This window comes from Oryctolagus cuniculus, chromosome 3 (assembly GCF_964237555.1).
Source record: "Oryctolagus cuniculus chromosome 3, mOryCun1.1, whole genome shotgun sequence".
In the NCBI taxonomy this organism is placed as follows: Eukaryota; Metazoa; Chordata; class Mammalia; order Lagomorpha; family Leporidae; genus Oryctolagus; species Oryctolagus cuniculus.
The window spans coordinates 138,736,798-138,755,142 of NC_091434.1; the positions used below are offsets into that span (position 1 = coordinate 138,736,798).

At 48.5% G+C, this 18,345-nt stretch overlaps 1 protein-coding gene across 25 annotated transcripts in view; it reads left to right on the forward strand.

Annotated features, from left to right (window-relative positions):
• The window catches only part of ATXN7L1 (ataxin 7 like 1), a 283,217-nt gene that overhangs the window by 253,499 nt on the left and 11,373 nt on the right, over positions 1–18,345 (forward strand). For 18 of the 25 annotated variants that reach the window (XR_007920484.2, XR_007920483.2, XR_007920485.2 and 15 more), the window contains 3 exons: positions 12,859–13,051; positions 16,413–16,534; positions 17,815–18,120. Coding sequence is in view for 19 of the 25 variants with exons in the window: in XM_051848829.2 (XP_051704789.1) it covers positions 12,859–13,051; positions 16,413–16,534; positions 17,815–18,120 (621 nt within the window). In the remaining 6 variants the exon portion in view is untranslated. The remainder of the gene's footprint in view (positions 1–12,858; positions 13,052–16,412; positions 16,535–17,814; positions 18,121–18,345) is intronic. The other 7 variants (XM_070071155.1, XM_051848832.2, XM_051848834.2 and 4 more) reach the window with 1 other exon arrangement.

Consider the following 18,345-nt stretch of genomic DNA (forward strand, 5'->3'; position numbering starts at 1 on the left):
CTTATAACTCAAGATTTCCCTACAGAATTTTAACACTTTTTTTCCATTGACCTCTAGTATCTGAAGTTTTTACAGGGAAGTTCAATCTCATTCTGATTCCCGTTTCTTTGTACCTGACCAGTTTTTGTCTCTGAAGCTTAGGGCTCTGAAAGTTTGCAAGAATTACTCTTTTCTTTTTTAACTTTTATTTAACAAATATAAATTTCCAAAGTATAGCTTATGGATTACAGTGGCTTCCCCCCCACCATAACTTCCCTCCCACCCGCAACCCTCCGATCTCCCACTCCCTCTCCCATTCCATTCATATCAAGATTCATTTTCAATTATCTTTATATACAGAACATCAATTTAGTATATATTAAGTAAAGATTTCAACAATTTGCACCCACACAGAAACACAAAGTGTAAAATACTGTTTGAGTACTAGTTATAGCATTAATTCACATTGTACAACACATTAAGGACAGAGATCCTACATGGGGAGTAAGTTCACAGTGACTCCTGTTGTTGACTTAACAAATTGACACTCTTGTTTATGGCATCAGTACTCACCCTAGGCTCTTGTCATGAGTTGCCAAGGCTATGGAAGCCTTTTGAGTTCGCCGACTCCAATCTTATTTAGACAAGGTCATAGTCAAAGTGGAAGTTCTCTCCTCCCTTCAGAGAAAGGTACCTCCTTCTTTGATGGCCTGTTCTTTCCACTGGGATCTCACTCGCAGAGATCTTTCATTTAAGTTTATTTTGTTTTGTTTTGTTTTGTTTTGCCAGAGTGTCTTGGCTTTCCACGCCTAAAATACTCTCATGGGCTCTTCAGCCAGATACGAATGCCTTAAGGGCTGATTCTGAGGCCAGAGTGCTGTTTAGGACATCTGCCATTCTATGAGTCTGCTGTGTATCCCACTTCCCATGTTGGATCGTTCTCTCCTTTTTAATTCTATCAGTTAGTATTAGCAGACATTAGTCTTGTTTATATGATCCCTTTGACTCTTAGACCTATCATTATGATCAATTGTGAACTGAAACTGATCACTTTGACTAGTGAGATGGCATTGGTACATGCCACCTTGATGGGATTGAATTGGAATCCCGTTTCTAACTCTACCATTTGTTTCTAACTACCATTTGGGGCAAGTCAGATTGAGCATGTCCCATATTATACCTCTCCTCCCTCTCTTATTCCCACTCTTATATTTAACAGGGATCACTTTTCAGTTAAATTTAAATACCTAAGGGCTGGCGCTGCGGCTCACTAGGCTAATCCTCTGCCTTGCGGCACCGGCACACCAGGTTCTAGTCCTGGTCAGGGCACCGGATTCTGTCCCGGTTGCCCTTCTTCCAGGCCAGCTCTCTGCTGTGGCCCGGGAGTGCAGTGGAGGATGGCCCGAATCCTTGGGCCCTGCACCCTCATGGGAGACCAGGAGAAGCACCTGGCTCCTAGTTTTGGATCAGCACGATGCGCCGGCCGTAGTACACCGGCCACGGCGGCCATTGGAGAGTGAACCAACGGCAAAAAGGAAGACCTTTCTCTCTGTCTGTCTCTCTCACTGTCCACTCTGCCTGTCAAAAAAAAAAAAAAAAATTTAAATACCTAAGAATAATGGTGTGTTAATTAAAGAGTTCAATCAATAGTATTAAGTAGAACAAAAAAAATACTAAAAGGGATAAAGTATTAAGTTGTTCATCACAGTCAGGACAAGGGCTGATCAAGTCACTGTTTCTCATAGTGTCCATTTCACTTCAACAGGTTTCCTTTTTGGTGCTCAGTTAGTTGTCACTGATCAGGGAAAACATATATTTGTCCCTTTGGGACTGGCTTATTTCACTCAGCGTGATGTTTTCCAGATTCCTCCATTTTGTTGCAAATGACTGGATTTCATTGTTTGTTACTGCTGTGTAGTATTCTATAGAGTACATGTCCCATAATTTCTTTATCCAGTCTACTGTTGATGGGCATTTAGGTTGATTCCAGGTCTTAGCTATTGTGAATTGAGCTGCAATAAACATTAAGGTGCAGACCACTTTTTTGTTTGCTAATTTAATTTCCTTTGGGTAAATTCCAAGGAGTGGGATGGCTGGGTTGTATGGTAGGGTTATATTCAGGTTTCTGAGGAATCTCCAGACTGACTTTCATAGTGGCTTTACCAGTTTGCATTCCCACCAACAGTGGGTTAGTGTCCCTTTTTCCCCACATCCTCTCTAGCATCTTTTGTTGGTAGATTTCTGTATGTGAGCCAAAGAATCACTCTTCATATGCCTGGCTCTTTATTCATTCTCTGTATGGGTCCTCAGTTGATCTATTCAATCTGCAAAGACCTGTCCTCTTGGATATTTTCCTGTGTGTGTCTTTGATCATTTTCTGACCACTGTTGTCTTTTTCTCTCTTCTTTTTTTTTTTTTTTATCTCCGATCACTTAAATGTTAGATCTTTTGCTCTCATCTTGTTTTTCAAGATTTGCTGTATTTATTTGAAAGAGTTACACAGAGATAGAGTGATACACACACATACACAGAGAGAGAGAGAGAGAGAGAGAGAGAGACAGAGACAGAGACAGAGATCTTCCATCCGCTGGTTCACTCCACAAACGGCTGCAAGGGCCAGGGCTGGGCCAGATCAAAACCAGGACCTTCTTCCAGGTCTCCCACATGGTTGCAGGGCCCCAAACACTTGGGCCACACTCTACTGCTTTCCCAGGCACATTAGCAGCCAGCTGGATCGGAAGTGGAACAGCCAGGAGTCAAACTGGCACCCATATGGGATGCCGTCATCACAGGTGGCAGCTTTACCTGTCACAGCACTGGCCCCTGTTCTCATTTTTTAAATTTGTATTTATTTGTGTTCATTTTATTTGAAAGGTAGAGAGTCAGACAAAAACAGATGCTCTCTCTGCTGGTTTACTCCTCAAATGTCTGCACCAGCTGTGGCTGAGGCAGGCCAAAGCCAACATCAGGGTACTCAATCCAGGTCTCCCTGTGGGTTGCAGGGAGCAAAGTACTTGAGCCATCACCTGCCATCTCCCAGGATGCACATTAGCAGAAAGCTGGAATGAGGATCCAAGCCAGGACTCAAGCCCAGGCATTGTGATATGGGATATGGATGTCCCGAGTGGTGTGCTAACTGTTGCACCAGACATCTACTCCGAGCTCCTATTTTTATTCTCTTAACTCTTTTCCTGTTGCCTCTCAGACTCCTTGTTCTGCTTCTGATTTTTCTGTACTTCACTTTCAAAATTGTATATGAAATAATCCATTTATGATGCTTGTAATTTTTTAAGTACCTGGTTCATATTTGATTGTTTCTTATTTCTTACAAGGTAGTATTATTTTTTTGTAGGTTAAACCCTTCTAGTATCTTTTTTTTTTTTCTTAAAAAAAGATTTATTTAGTTATTTAGTTATTTATTTGAAAGGAAGAGAGAGAGAGAGAGAGGTCTTCCATCCACTGGTTCACTCCCCAAATGGCTGCAATGACTGGAGCTGGGCTGATCCAAAGCCAGTAACCAGAGCTGCTTCCAGGTCTACCACACAGGTGTGGGAGTCCAAGGACTTGGACCATCTTCTACTGCTTTTCCAGGCATAGCAGAGAGCTGGATCAGACGTAGAGCAGCCAGGACCCAAACCGGTGCCCACGTGGGATGCCAGCAATGCAGGCTGCCACTTCACCTGCTATGCCTCAGTGCAGCCCTTTGTTCCTTTGTTCTGTTTAAAAAAAAAAAAAAAAAAGATTTATTTATTTTATCTGAAAGGCAGAGTGACAGAGAAGGAAGAAGAGACAGAGACAGATCTTCCATCTGCTGGTTCACTCCCCAAATGCCTGCAATAACCAGGGCTAGGCTAGGCTGAAGCCAGCAGCCAGGAACTCTGTGCTGGTCTCCCACACAGGTGGCAGAGATCCAAACACTTGAGCCCTTATTTCTGGCTTCCCAGGTGTATTAGCAGGGAGCCGGATTGGCAGTGGAGTTGTTGGGACTCAAACTGGCACTCATGACCCAAGCTTAATGTGCTGCACCACAACATCTACCCCTTCTAGTATCTTTTGAAGTAGGTTTTTTCAGTCTTTCCTCTTTCCTTTATTATCTTCATTTCCTTAACTTTCTCTGTATTCGTGTATTTCACGTTTCCTTGGCCAGTCTCCTGTTGGAGGTCCCCCCGGAATGTTGGGTGACCTCATAACCGCTCCTATTTAGAACAGAGTCTCTGACAGACAGAACGGAAGTTCACAGGCGGGGCCATCAACCAGAGGTCCTCCTGTCACCAGCAGCCTTTTGTTGGAGGAGTCCCAAGGGCGCCATCTGGAAAGCACTTCTGTGGGGCCAGGTTGTTTCTCAAGGGAAGGCTCTTGCCTGACACTAGGCATGCTAGAGCCCTGGCTAAGGTTAGACCCCACTTACACCATTTCCAGCCCTGTTCCTCACACCTCGCCCCTGCTGAGCTTGCTGACCCGGCGTCTAAAGTCTTTCATTTTCTTGGGAGGTAAACCTTTGTTTTCCCGCTAGAAAGTCGGAGTGGAGCGGAGAGTGTGGCTGGTGCCCTGGTCCAGCGTTGCTTGTGTGAGGCAGTAGAGAGGACCTGTAGTCCAATCCGCTTACGTTAAGACGTGCAGGGCCGGCGGTGTGGCACAGCATGCTGAGCTGCTGCTGTCTGCGACATCAACATCCACTTCCATTCCAGCTCCCTGCTAATGTGCCTGGGAAAGCGGCGAAATATGGCCCAAGTACATGGGCCCTGCCACCCATGTGGGAGATCCAGATGGCATTCCAGGCTCCTGGCATTGGCCTGGCCCAGTCCTGGCTCTTGTGGCCATTTGAAGAGTGAACCAGCAAATGGAAGATCTCTCTCTTTCTGTCTCTCTCTCTCCCTCTCTCTCTCTCTCTGTAACTCTGTCCTTCAAATAAATAAATCTAAAAAAAAAAAAAAAAGCCTTTCGCCTTCCCCACGGCATTGAGTATGCATCTCACTCACAGCCTTTGCAGCTCTAGGAAGGTCCCAGTGCTCACTTCTCAGGGGTTCTGCAGGAGGTCAGCAGCTCCTTTCCTGTTAGTCAGTCTCTGGTTCGTGTTTGTATCAGTTGGGACGCTTCAGGTACAAGTAACAGAAAATTTAGATTACCATGACCTTAAGTCAGTAGAGAATTTCTCATCGCATATGACAGGAAGTCTAGAGGCAAAGGGCACCAGGCCCCCCAAATCCTGGATCGCTTGCCCACTCTGCCCTTTTGTTCCACCCTCTTGAGTCTTGTCGCAGCAGTTCCAGCACGTGCAGACATGACACGGCCCAGCTTCTCCTTGTGTCTTTCTTTCTGATAGATCTTAGGTTTTAGAGCAGTTTTAGGCCTACAACAAAGCTGAGCAGAAGGCATACAGATTTCCCATACAACTCCTGCCCCTACACACACAGCCTCCCCCACCATCAGCATCCCCCAGTGAGTCTTAGCTCTTTTTTTCCTTAAGATTCAATTTACTTATTTGAAAGGTAGAGTAGCAGAGAGAGAGCGAGAGGGCAAGAAAGAGAGAGAGAGAGAGATCTTCCATCTGCTGGTTTGCTCCCCAAATGACTGCAACAGCTGGGGCTGGGCCAGGACAAAGCCAAGAGCCTGGAACTCCATCTGGGTCTCCCACGTGGGTGGTGAGGGTGCAAGCACTTGGGCCATTCTCTGCTGCATTCTCAGGTGCATTAGCATGGAGTTGGATCAGAAACAGACTGGAAGCAGTGTCCAATATGGGAATGCCTGTGTCACAGGTGGTGGCTAACCTGCTGCACCTCAACACTGGCCCTGCCTTGTCTCTTTAAAACTGAGAAAACTCTTTCCAAAAGCCTCCCCACTCCACTTCCAAAAATCTTCTTTTATTTCTCACCCCCCCCTTTTTTTAAAGATTTATTTATTTGAAAGGCAGAGTTACAGAGAGGCAGGGGCAGAGAGAGAGAGAGAGATCTTCCATCTGCTGATTCACTCCCTAAATGGCCACAACAGCTGGAGCTGGGTCCATTTGAAGCCAGGAGCTCTGTGGCACTATGGGTTAAGCCGCCATCTGCACTGCCAGCATCCCATATGGGCACTGGTTCAAGTCCAGTTACTCCACTCTATCCAGCTCCCTGCTACTGTGCCAGGGAAAGCAGCAGAGGATGGCCCAAGTGCTCGGGCTCCTGCACCCACATGGAAAACCTAGATGAAGCTCCTGGCTTTAGCCTGGCCCAGCCCTGGTCATTGCAGCCATGTGAAAAGTGAACCAGCGGATGGAAGATCTCTCTCTTTCTCTCCCTCTCTCGCTCTCTCTTTCTCCCTCCCTCCCTCTCTATCCCTCTCTCGCTGTAACTCTTGAGTTTCAAATAAATAAATATTTAAAAAAGGTAGGGAATTCTGGGATTTTCAAGAACCCTGATGGACCTTCAGGGCATTGCGTAGGTGCAGCTAATCAGGCAGAAAAGTCAGATACTGCCAGATTCCTCTTACCTGTAGCATCTGAAAAATCAAACTCACAGAAACAAACTATAGCGCTGGTTGCTGTGGTTGAAGGCTGGGAGCAGTGGGGGGTGCAAGGCAGCTTTCAGCTGCACGTTGAATCACTTCTAGGAATCTAATACACAGTGTCGTGACTGTCACAATGACGCAGTGTTAGATGCTTGAAATTTGCCAAGAAGGTAGACAATAGGCATTCTCACCACAAAAAACGGAGTAACTCTGTGAGGTCACGGATCTGCTCACTAGCTGGATTACGGTCGTCATCTCACCTTGCATATGTATATCAAATCATCACATCATTTGCTTTAATTACATACAGTTTTCTTTATATATTCAGTAAAGTATACATCAATAAAACTGGAAACAAAAAAATGCAAAGAAACAGGAAGTTATGGGGCCAGCGTTGTGGCGTAGTGGGTAGCTCTTTGTTCTCCACTGGACTCAGGAAGGCTTGTAAAGCTGTTCTTAGAAAACAAACACTCGGGGCACCGCTGTGGCATTCTAGGTCAAGCCTCTTCCTGCAGTGCTAGCAGCACTCCATCTGGGATGTGCTGCTCCACTTCCAGTCCAGCTCCCTGCTCATGGCCTGGGAAGGCAGGGGAGATGGCCCAGGCCCTTGGGTCCCTGCACCCACATGGGAGACTTGGAGGGAGCTCCCAGCGCCTGGCTTTGGCCTGGTCCAGCCCCAGCCGTTGCGGCCGTTTATGGAGTATACTTGCAGATGGAAGATCTCTCTCTCTCTCTCTCTCTCTCTCTATATATATATATATATATATATATGTATATATTTCTGCCTTTCAAACAAATAAATACATCTTAAAAAAAAAAAAAGTGGGGCTGGTGCTGTGGCATAGAAGGTAAAGCCACAGCCTGTGTCACCAGCATCCCATTGCTTCAAGACCCGGCTGTTCCACTTCCAATCCAGCTCCCTGCTAATGCACCTGGAAAAGCAGCCGAAGATGGCCCAAGTCCTTAGGCTCCCTGCCACCCACATGGAAGACCTGGAGGAAACTCCTGGCCCCTGGCTTTGAACTGGCCCAGCTCCAGCTGTTATAGGGCAGTTTGGAGAGTGAACCAGCAGATGGAAGATCTCTCTCTCTTTCTCTCTGTCTCTGTCTGTCTGTAATCCTGCCTTTCAAATAAATAAATAAATATTTTTAAAAAAAAACAGGAAGTTCTTAGCCACTCTCTTACATATACCTGTACTACTAACCGTGGTTTTTTTTTTTCACTTTTAATATGAAATTGTTTTCATATGCAAAAAAGTAGGATAGTATAATGGATACCCACAACAATAGTTTATATTAATACATTATGATGGTATTTGCTTCATCTCTGTTTTTTGTATTTTTTTTTTTTTTGACAGAGTTAGACAGTGAGAGTGAGAGAGAGAGAAAGGTCTTCCTTTTCCATTGGTTCACCCTCCAAATGGCCACTGTGGCTGGTGTGCTACAGCTGGCGCATCGCGCCGATCCGAAGCCAGGTGCCTCCTCCCAGTCTCCCATGTGGGTGCAGGGCCCAAGCACTTGGGCCATCCTCCACTGCACTCCCGGGACACAGCAGAGAGCTGGACTGGAAGAGGAGCAAGTGGGACAGAATCCAGCGCCCCATCTCTGTTTTTTGATTATATGTATTTAGACCTAAATATAGATACCTTGGCATTTCACCTTTTTAAATTTATTTTTAAAGGTTTGTTTGCTTATTTGAAAGGCAGAGTGACACAGAAAGAGATTGAGATGGAGATCTTCCATTTGCTGGTTCATTCCCCAAATAGCCACAATGGCTTGGGCTGGTTCAGGCCAAAGCCAGGAGCCTGGAACTACATCCGAGTTTCCCTTGTGGGTAGCATGGGCCTAAGTATTTACGCCATCTTCCACTGCCTTCCCAGCGGAAGTGAATTTGGGGAGTGAAGATGTGGATAAAAGATCTGTCCTGCCTCTCTCTCTATCACTTAGGCTGTCAAATAAATAGGTAAATAAGAAAGTTTGGAAACAATTTAAAGGTTCATCACAGATTAGTTAAATAAATTATGATAAATCTAAATACTTGGGAATACCAGGAAGCATCAAAAAATGATGATATAGTTTTCTTTGTTTTTTTTTTTGTTTGTTTGTTTGTTTGTTATTTAGGATTTATTTATTTATTTGAAAGAGTTACAGAGAGAGAGAGGTTTTCCATCAACTGGTTCACTCCCCAATTGGCCGCAATGGCCAGAGCTGCACTGATCCAAATCCAGGAGCCAGGAGCTTTTTCTGTGTCTCCCACATGGGTGCAGGGGCCCAAGGACTTGCGCCATCTTCTACTGCTTTCCCAGGCCATAGCAGGGAGCTGGATTGGAAGTGGAACAACCAGGACTCAAACTGGCGCCCATATAGGATGCTGGCACTGCAGGTTTTGGCTTTACCTGCTGCACCACAGCACCCACCCTGATGATAGAGTTTTCTACCTGGAAAGATTTCAACAACATCCCAGGTTTAAAATAAGTCTCAAGGGGCCAGCGTTGTGGTATAGCAGATAAGGTCATTTCCTGGAACACTAGCTTCCCAAAAGAGTTCGTGTCCCAACTGCTCCACTTCTGATCCAGTTCCTTTCTATTGGCCTGAGAAAAGCAGTGGAAGATGGCACAAGTATGTCCCCTGCCACCCACATGGGAGACTCGGATAAAGCTCCTGGCTGCTGGCTTTGGCTCACCTTTGGTCATTACAGCCATCTGGGAAGTAAACCAGCAGATGGAAGATCTCTGTCTCTCTCTTCTCTGTGAATCTGTAACTTTAAAATAAATAAATAAAATGTTTAAAGAATAATAAATAAGTCTCAAAGTAGTATGCAGTGTGATTCTGCTCTTTGTGCATGTTTGCACAGTAACAAAGTCTGAAGAGATATAATGTAAATCAGCTGCTAGTAGTACTTGGTCTTGAATAGCAGGATGCCTTCTTCTTTCTTTAAATTTTTCAGCATCTGAATTGTTTTACTATTTGGATTTTCAGTCACAATAGGCAACAGTGTTTTGCCCCTCCTGATACAGAAGAGTCGGTATTGAGGAATGCCTGAAAATGTGTTATTTTATTTTTATTTATTTAATTTATTTGAAAGAGAGAAACAGATTTCTCATCCACTGACTTACTCCGTAAATGTCTGCAACATCTGGGCGGACTCAGGTCACAGTCGTGAGCTGTGGACTCAGTTTAAGTCTCCCATGTGGGTGGCAGGAACCCAAGTACTTGAGCCATCCCCTTCTGCCTCCTAGGGTATGCATTAGCAGGAACCCGATGTCAAGAGTAAATATAGGATACAAGTATCCCAAGTGGCATCGTAACCAGGACACCAAATGTCTGCCCCTAGAAGATGGAGTCCTTTGGACTGTAGGCTTTTAGTGTGCAAAATGAATGGCATCTTTATTTTTTTTAATGTGGAAGGTGATAGTCATCCCAAGAGAATTCCTTTTTGATGTCTTTTGTTTAATTAATTTACTTGAAGGGCAGAATGACAGATTGAAATACAAGGAGAGAGAGAGACCTTCCATCCACCAATTCACTCCCCCAAATGCCTGCAACAGCCAGGGCTGCGTGAAGCTGAAGCCAGGAGCCAGGAACTCTTTCTGGGTCTCCCACGTGGATGGCAGGAGCCCAAGTAGTTAGGCCATCATCAGCTGCCTTCCAGGAGCATTAACAGATGATAGGTTGAAAGTGGAGGCAGGATCTGATCCCAGGCTCTCCAATATGGAACGCAGGCATCCCAAAGAGTAGCTTAACCCACTATGCCACAATGCCCACTCACCCAAGAGAATTACTGCAATGACACTGAAAAACTATCTGTGACCAAATATATGTAGCATGAAATTTGTCTTCTCAACCACTTTTGATTGTATAGTTTCGTGGCGTAGTAGAACCGTGCCACCATGCATCACCAGAGCTTTTCCCTCACCTCCAGTGGGAACTGTACTGCTCCCAACACCCACTGTTCTCCTTCCTATCCAGGTCCCTCACAGAACTGGAGTTGTGTCTTTTGTGTCTAGCTTGTTTCATTCAGCCTGGTGCCTTCTGGGGCCACCCATGCTGCAGCCTGTTTCAGGATCTCATTCCTATTTAAGGCTGGAGTAACACACTGAATGGACATACCATATTCTGTTCTCCCATGCAATAGAATGTCATTTGTTTAGCCATATATTGATGGGTATGTGGCTTTGTTTCTAAGTTGCTGTGCTTTTGGAATCTGGTTTGAATTAATTCAGGTATTTGGGACCCAAAAATATCTCAAATCAATTTTCAAAGCAAAGTAACTGAAGTTAACGAATCCAGAGTAAAAATGAGAAAAAAGACTGTTCAACAATGCCTTGTGTCACATCAAGGGATAGCTTACAAAACAAAAAGCAATTGCTTTCATCTTTATTTTTTTAAATATTTATTTTATTTACTTGAAAGGCAGAATGATAGAAAGGGAAAGACAGAGAGACAGAGAGAGAGAGAGAGATCTTCCACCTGCTGGTTCACTCCGCCAAATAGCCACAATGACCAGGAGCTGGGCTAGGCTGAGCCAGGAGCCTGGAACTCCATCCAGGTCTTCCGTGTGAGTGCTGCTTTCCCAGGCACAGGGAGCTGGATCAGAAGAAGAGCAGCCAGGATTCCAGTCAGCGCTCAGATGTGGGAGCCAGCATCACAGATGGTGCTTAACCTGCTGCACCTCAACACTGGCTCCCTGTCTTGATTTTCTTCCTCCGAAGTTCCCCCAACTTTGCTGTCTCTCCCTCATCAGTCAACGTGGTGAGCTGGAGAAGTTAGTACAAACTAAGAACTAACGGCAACTATTTGTCTTCTAACTATTCTGTTAACGTGACTGCATTTGGTTTTACTTTGCCTTGTTTTATTGCTTGGGAACATGTCGTGCTACCTGTTACTGTAATGTTGCTTTTTTTATAAGCTTAGCTGTAATTGAGATGCCATCTGTTAGATTGTTTTATACACATGGAATTAATTCATTCCTTCACTGAGGAAAGTCTCTCTCCAATGCTTCCATGAGCCAGCCATGCTAGGCAATGGGTGAAGTGGCTTGTGGAGAATTAAACTGAGGCCAGCGTTGTGGTGCAGTGGGTTGAACTGCCACCTGAAATGCCATTGTCATCTGTCAAAGCACCAGTTTGAGTCCCAGCTGTTCAACTTCCAGTCCAGCTCCCTGCTAACGTGCTTGGGAAGGGAGTGTAGGATGGCCCAAGTTCCTGGGACCCTGCCACCCATGTAGGAGACCCGGATGAACTTCCAGGCTCAGGTTCCTGGCTTTGGCCTGGTCCAGCCCTGGCTGTCACAGCCATTTAGGGAATGAACCAGGGAATAGAGGATCTCCCTCTTGCTTTCAATCCTTTTCTCTATCACTATGCCTTTTAAATACATACATACATACATAAATCCAGAAAGAAAGAAGGAGGGGAGGGGAGGGGAGGGGAGGGGAGGAGAGGGGAGGGAGGGAGAAAGGAAGGAAATTATCAAACTGAAATACTCAGGGTGGGCATTTGGCCTAGCTGTTAACATGGTGCTTGAGATGTTGGCATCCCAGTATCAGAGTGCCTGGGTTTGAATCCCAGCCCCGCTCCTAATTCTCCCTTCCCGCTAATACCCACCCTGGGAGGCAGTGATGATGGCTCAAGGTTGGCTCTCTGCCACCACATTAGGAGATCTGGACTGAGATTCTAACTACAGCTGGCCCATCCCTGGCTGCTGGGGGCATTCAGAGCATGAACCAGAGGATGGGAGTTCTCTTATTCTCTCTCTCCCTCTCTCTGTCTCTGTCTCTGTCTCTGTCTCTGTCTCTCTCTCTCTCTCTCTCCCACTCTCAAATGAACAAAGGAAATAACTTTTTTTATTATTTAAATGCCTCAGAAGATACAATTAAGCCGTCCATGGCATGGCATTAAGAAACAGACGTGGCTGTGTGGTGAGGGACAAGTGGCCCAGCACTGGGACAAAACCCTTTCCATGCCAGGACCGTCATGATTTCCTAACAGCCATGTTTGGTAACGGAGAAGCTGTTCTGGGAGGGTGTTTCTGCATTCCTGGGACTCAGCCTGATCTTGATCACCTGGGTGGCCTCCTGTCAGGCCTCACTTCCGGAGGGAAGCAACTCTGAGGCAAGTACAAATTACAGACGTGCAGCTGGGAGACCAGCCTGGCACGAATTCCCAGATGAGTGTGAGGTTCGCTTAAGTCTGTCACTCCCTGCTGCCAGGGTTGGGCTTCTCCCTTGAGACTGCTTGTACCCCTTGGGCAGCCGCCAGGGCGGAACCCAACTCTGGGGGTCACTGCTAGCTCTTCCACCGCCGCGGTGCCCCTCCAGTGCAGAGTCACCACCCACCTGCCTTTCCCAGTGTGCCTCGGGAAATTCATTCTGCTGGTTCTCCCTTCCTGCCCGTAGACCATCCTCTGCAAACAGCATAAGCAGCAGCGCGTCTTCAAATCACAGCGGCTACACTCCAGAGCCCGCCGTGGCCCTGGTCGGAGGTGACCTCGCCAGCCGACTGTCCAGTGATGAAGGGGAGATGGACGCAACTGAGGAATCTGAGAAGTTAGACTGTCAGTTCTCAACGCACCACCCCAGACCTCTTGCGGTAGGCCTCCGTCTCGCGGGTCCCTCCCACCCCCACTCCGTACTTTGCAGGCATTCGGATATCCAAAGGGAACGTTGCAGAACAGTGTTTTACCTAAAGGCTTATGACTCTGAATTTGAATGAGTCTCTTGAAAATGCCCTTGAACATCACAGAGGGAAAGGAGACGCTCCTGGCTGATCAGAGCCTTTAAAGGCCTGAGTGTTGCAGCCCACCTGGAAGTGAGAGTGCTTGGGAAGCGGTATTTGTAGAAGTGCCCTTGGGAGCCGGCCTGCTGGCCTTGCCCATCTAAAAATGGAGCTTGTGACGTCCGGAGTTAGCTGGGCTCACCTGGCCTGAAAATCATCGCCTTAGCAGCGTGTCAGCATGTCCCCTGCGTTAGCAGGTGTGAGCATGTGGCAGCAGAGCCGAGGGAGTGTGGGTGTGGGGGTTAAGGGGAAGGGAGAAGCACGTCACATCCTCGTGGCTACTGAGGGACAGGACCAGAGCTTTCTTTCCAATTCCTTGAGTGAGTCCGCTTCACATTGAAATCCAGGTGTTTCTGTTTGCCAGGGGGTGCCGGGTGGTGCTGTTGGCAAGGGGGCCTGGAGCCGGGGCTCCCATGGTGGGCTACTCTGGCGCCAGCCTCAGCCCTGCTGGGTCAGCTCTGCCCATCTCTAGCGTCCAGGGACCGGGTAGGCAGGAAGATCCCGTGAGCCCCTTCGCCTTTCCGAGTAAGTGAAGGGCAGATCCACTTCCTGTTTCTGAGGGTGGTGCTTACCTGTAGCTCACCCACAGCCTGAGGCCGCACCCCCGGGTGAGTGCAGAAGGAGTCAGGGCCCATGAGGAATGCCTTTGCCTGTCAGTAATTGGGAGTTCAGCTCACAGCAGGCAGACGTCAAGGTCATCTCGTCGTGTCACATAGCGAGAGGTCTAGAGAGGGCTGCTTTCAGGCTTTGCTCAGCTTCAGCACGATGTCACAGAGCGGAGGGAGAACCTGCCGCTCTCCTCACCCTTCGTGCGGGATCTGCATGCACGCACCTGTGACAGCTCCAGCTGCGTTCTGTGCACAGTGGGACAGAAAAGGGGCCGCCGTCCACGACCTCTTTTATTATGAGAGAAAACCTTCCTAGAAGGCCCCCAGCATTCTGGATCTGTCCGATGAGTCCCATGCCCGCCCCAGACTGACCTGTGCGGAGAAGGGAGGGATTGCAGTGACACCGGATAAAACCAGCCGTGACTCCCGCCCAGGCGCCCGTCAACTGCTGCCGTCGGATAGCAGAGTGCACGTGTGGGCCTGCTGACGTCAGCGGCCAGGAGAGTCTGCCAGAGTGACCCTGCAGTGAGGAGCCGTAGCTCTGCCGAGGGCATCAAGTGCACTCCAGGAGCCGGTGGGCCCCCCAGCCCTGCGTGCGTGTGGAGATGGAGACCTGTCTCCAGCTCCCAAGTCTGACCAGAAGGCCCAACTCCAGAGTGCATCAAGACATTAGTCAACAGACACGCTACCAGCTAAACCGGACATGGCACACGCGTGTATGCTGGTCTAAGTGGAAAGGCCAGGGATTCGTTTCTTTGCTTTGTCCTTCCTCTCATGGCCACTTGACAGGTGGAATCATGTTTTGTACAAATTCTGCTCGGTGTGCCTTTAGCAACTAAGTCAAAGGAAGAAATGAGGTGTAGACCTGAGCAGCTCCCACATGCTGCTGGAGCCCAGCGTCCACTTTGGGGAATTTCCTTGCCCGTCTCCTTGCCGTGTCAGTGAGAACTTACTATGAGGGTGCAGAGGAGCGCTCTTCATCGGCAGAACCAGATCTGATGGGGGACAAGACTATTGCAGACCCCCCGAGGGGCTGGCACTGTGGCGTATTGGGTAAAGCCACCACCTGAGCTCGAACATCCTATATGGGCACCAGTTCAAGTCCCAGCTGCTCCACTTGTAACCCAGCTCTCTGCTATGGCCTGGGAAAGCAGTAGAAGATGGCCCAAGTCCTTAGGTACTTGCACCCACATGGGAGACCCGGAAGAAGCTCCTGGCTCCTGGCTTTGGATCAGCCCAGTTCCGGCTGTTGCAGCTGTTTAGGGAGTGAACCAGTGGATGGAAGACTCTCTCTCTCTCTCTCTGCCTCTGCGTCTCTGTAACTCTGCCTTTCAAATAAATTTTAAAAAATAATAAATCTTTAAAAAAAAAAAGTGAGACACAAGCAGAAGCAGAACAAGGAAGGCCTTGCATTGCCTCCTGAGAACTGCTGCAAAGGCTGGTTCCAGGATGGGTTCGTGGAACGAGTGCCAACTCGGCACTGTATGCGGGATGGAGGCCAGGGAGCTGGTGTGAGGCCCGGAGGAGGGGCAGAAGCCGCATTTGTGTTACAGGTCATTTGCACACTCACCTGAGCTCTGACTCAGCCAGATGTCACCTTCCCAGGGACTGCCTCTTGCGTTGCTATCACCTTCTGGTTGTCCTCACAGCATAATCAGTGTTTATCAAACATCCAGTGGTCCGTATTTCAGCCTGTGTTTTAAGTGTCATGGTTTACTTTAGACATTTTGGGAGGCTTTGTTCTTTTGTGAGTCTGTTCTTTAGTGAAAATCCCTACTGTGCTCACTCTGAGGAGGGGTCCCCAGTGTCTGTACGTGACAGTTGAGTCAGGCACGTAGGCCTATATCCCATAAAACAGCCGTCCAGTGACGCCGGGGTGAAGTGTAATCAGGGATGTGGTAGGTGTGCTGGTGGGAAGACCAGTCAGGTGAGGGCCAATTGGCAATGAGAATGTTGATTATGGCCTGGGGGAGTGTGATTGACAAGGAGGAGAGGGAAGGAGCCTACAGGCAGAGGGACCCACATGAGGGAAAGCTTGGAGGCCATGACCTGTTCCTGGGCAGCCCGCAAGGGCTGCTGGGAGGTGGCAGTGAGGGTCAGGTGTGAGCAGCGACCGTGTTCAGCCTATCAGAAGTGAGGTGGCTCTGCTGATGTTGGATCAGAACAGGGGACTGAGGACCCCAGGGCAGGCAGTCTCCGACTGTGATGACAAGTTAGAGAAGCACCACCTTCCTCACGGAGACAGCCGAGAACCAGCTGCAGGGAGCTGGAGTCGGTGGGGGTTCGTTTAACCTCACATGCTGGCTCAGTCCTAGGAGTAGAAAGCGTAGCTGTGAGCGCCGCAGGAAATGGAACGTAGCTGTTGTTGAGTTACGGCACAAGGTTCGGCAGGAAACCCAGCTCAGATGACAGCACCACAGAGATATTTTTGGCTCCCGTACCATTTGCTTCTTTATTTTGAGTACAATTGTGCCCCTGTGTGTTTTTATGCAAATGTTATCTTTCTCTGTATGCTTTATATTAGCTTATTAACCTGTAATCAAAATTAAAATGTTTTTTTCTCACAGTTTTGCTCATTCGGGAGTCGCCTCATGGGACGAGGGTACTATGTGTTTGATAGAAGATGGGATCGTTTTCGATTCGCACTAAACTCCATGGTAGAAAAACACTTGAACTCACAGATGTGGAAGTAAGTGACGCTTTCTGTACGCTGTCCGGTCAGAGCTGCACCACGACTCTCTGAGCCCCGACTTCCCACATAAAACGCAGTGCTTGGCTCCTCTTAGGTCAGAGTGATCCGGAGACCAGGATTCGCTCCTGATGCTTCACTGCCCGCCCTTCTCCAGCACGCATGATATGTTGTGCCCTCTGTTTTCTCCGGAGGTCACTTTGGGGTTAATGGTCTTGTGAACTAAATGAAAAGGAGACAAGATCTTGCTTAACGGTGGTGGTAAAAGGCCTTCTTATTATTATTGAGCATCTAAAGGCATTGGGAATATGCTACTGTTTTTAAGTTAATGCTCTAATGTCAATATCGAAGGTTTCATAATGATTGTGGACCACTGTCTAGTTGTTTGCTGTCCTGTGAAAAATTACGTATGGTTGCCAACAGGGCAGATCCTGAGCAATGTTGTTGTGAAGTTGGTGAAGTTTGTCTTTGGCCCCTCCCATCTCCCTGGGACCCCTTGCTCACCTCCATGTATACTTCTTTACCCTTAAACTTCCACCTGTCTAAGGTCTCTTTAGTCTCTAATACTTCCCAATGTACCTGCATTTTAATAGGGAAGACACTTTGATTTGCTAGAATGCCCTTGTGAAGGCGGGATAGGCCTAGACCCTGTCCACCCCCTTGGCAATATAAGGCCAGCCCTCCTGGTGTCCCCTTGCCCTACTCCTGCACATAGGAGCTCCCAAGATGTCACAGGCCGACGGAATCACAGAAGGCTGGGCCGCCCTACCCCTACCCAGACTCCGCCCCTGCCCGGGGAGACCCCAGGAGGTGGGAGGGAACAGGCAGGAATGGAACCCCACACTGGCCCCTTCCCAGGTTTCCCTTCTCCCCCGGGCAGCTGTAGCACCCTGGTCCTCTGTGGGACAGCCCACAGAGCTTCCAGCCCCGATCTCCCAGGACACAGGCCATGCTCTCACGGTGGACCTAGTAGACGTTCCCGATGAAGAAGGAGAGGGCCACAAGAGAAGCTTGTCATTTCTTGCCTCGTATTGGGCCTGCCTGGTGTGTCTAAAAGGCACCCCACGATCTCCATTTGTGTCCGCTCAACTCCCCAGCCAGTGGGCGCTGCATGCGGGGGTCCCGTGTTCTCCGTGACTGGTGGTGTGGTCCTCCTGCGCTCGTTCCCCGAGGCGGCAGCCAGCCACGTGCCGGCCCCGCTCTGTCGTGGACGTGTGGATCAGGGCACGTGGAAGGAATGTGTTGATCTGTATTTCGCTCCCTATTCCTTTCCTCCTCAGGCACAGAAGCCCGAGCCACAGGGCGTCAGGTCCCTCCCCTCTGTTCAGGACTTGCCTAACCAATCTGCTGTCACTGAGCAACATTGGGGCTGCCTGGGTGTCAACTCTGGAGAGCGTAGCACCCCGCTGCCCTCTCAGCCTCGCTGCCCAAACCCCAGGCCCCGACGGGCCCGAACCTGGAGGGATGGCAGCCGATGGGGGCGTGGAAGACATTAGGAAGAAAAGGAACGGTCAAGACTCTTTTTTCTTTAACAAGCATTTAACTCTGCATCAGGAGACGCCAACACAGTATTCTCTTTCAGCCAGGTCAGCATCTGGAGCTCCACGCCAGCTGGCGGGGGAGGATGGAATGCATTCGCATCTGTGGGCTCTGTACAGGACTTCCCCAGGCCAGGGTGCAGAGCTTGAAACGGGGACAACAGCCCAACCCAGCCCAAACCCACTGCCCTTTGGCACCCAGAAAGACACACGAACTGCTTGGCACCAGGGGACGGCGCTCCTGGAGACAGTGAGCTGCCCCACACTTGCCCC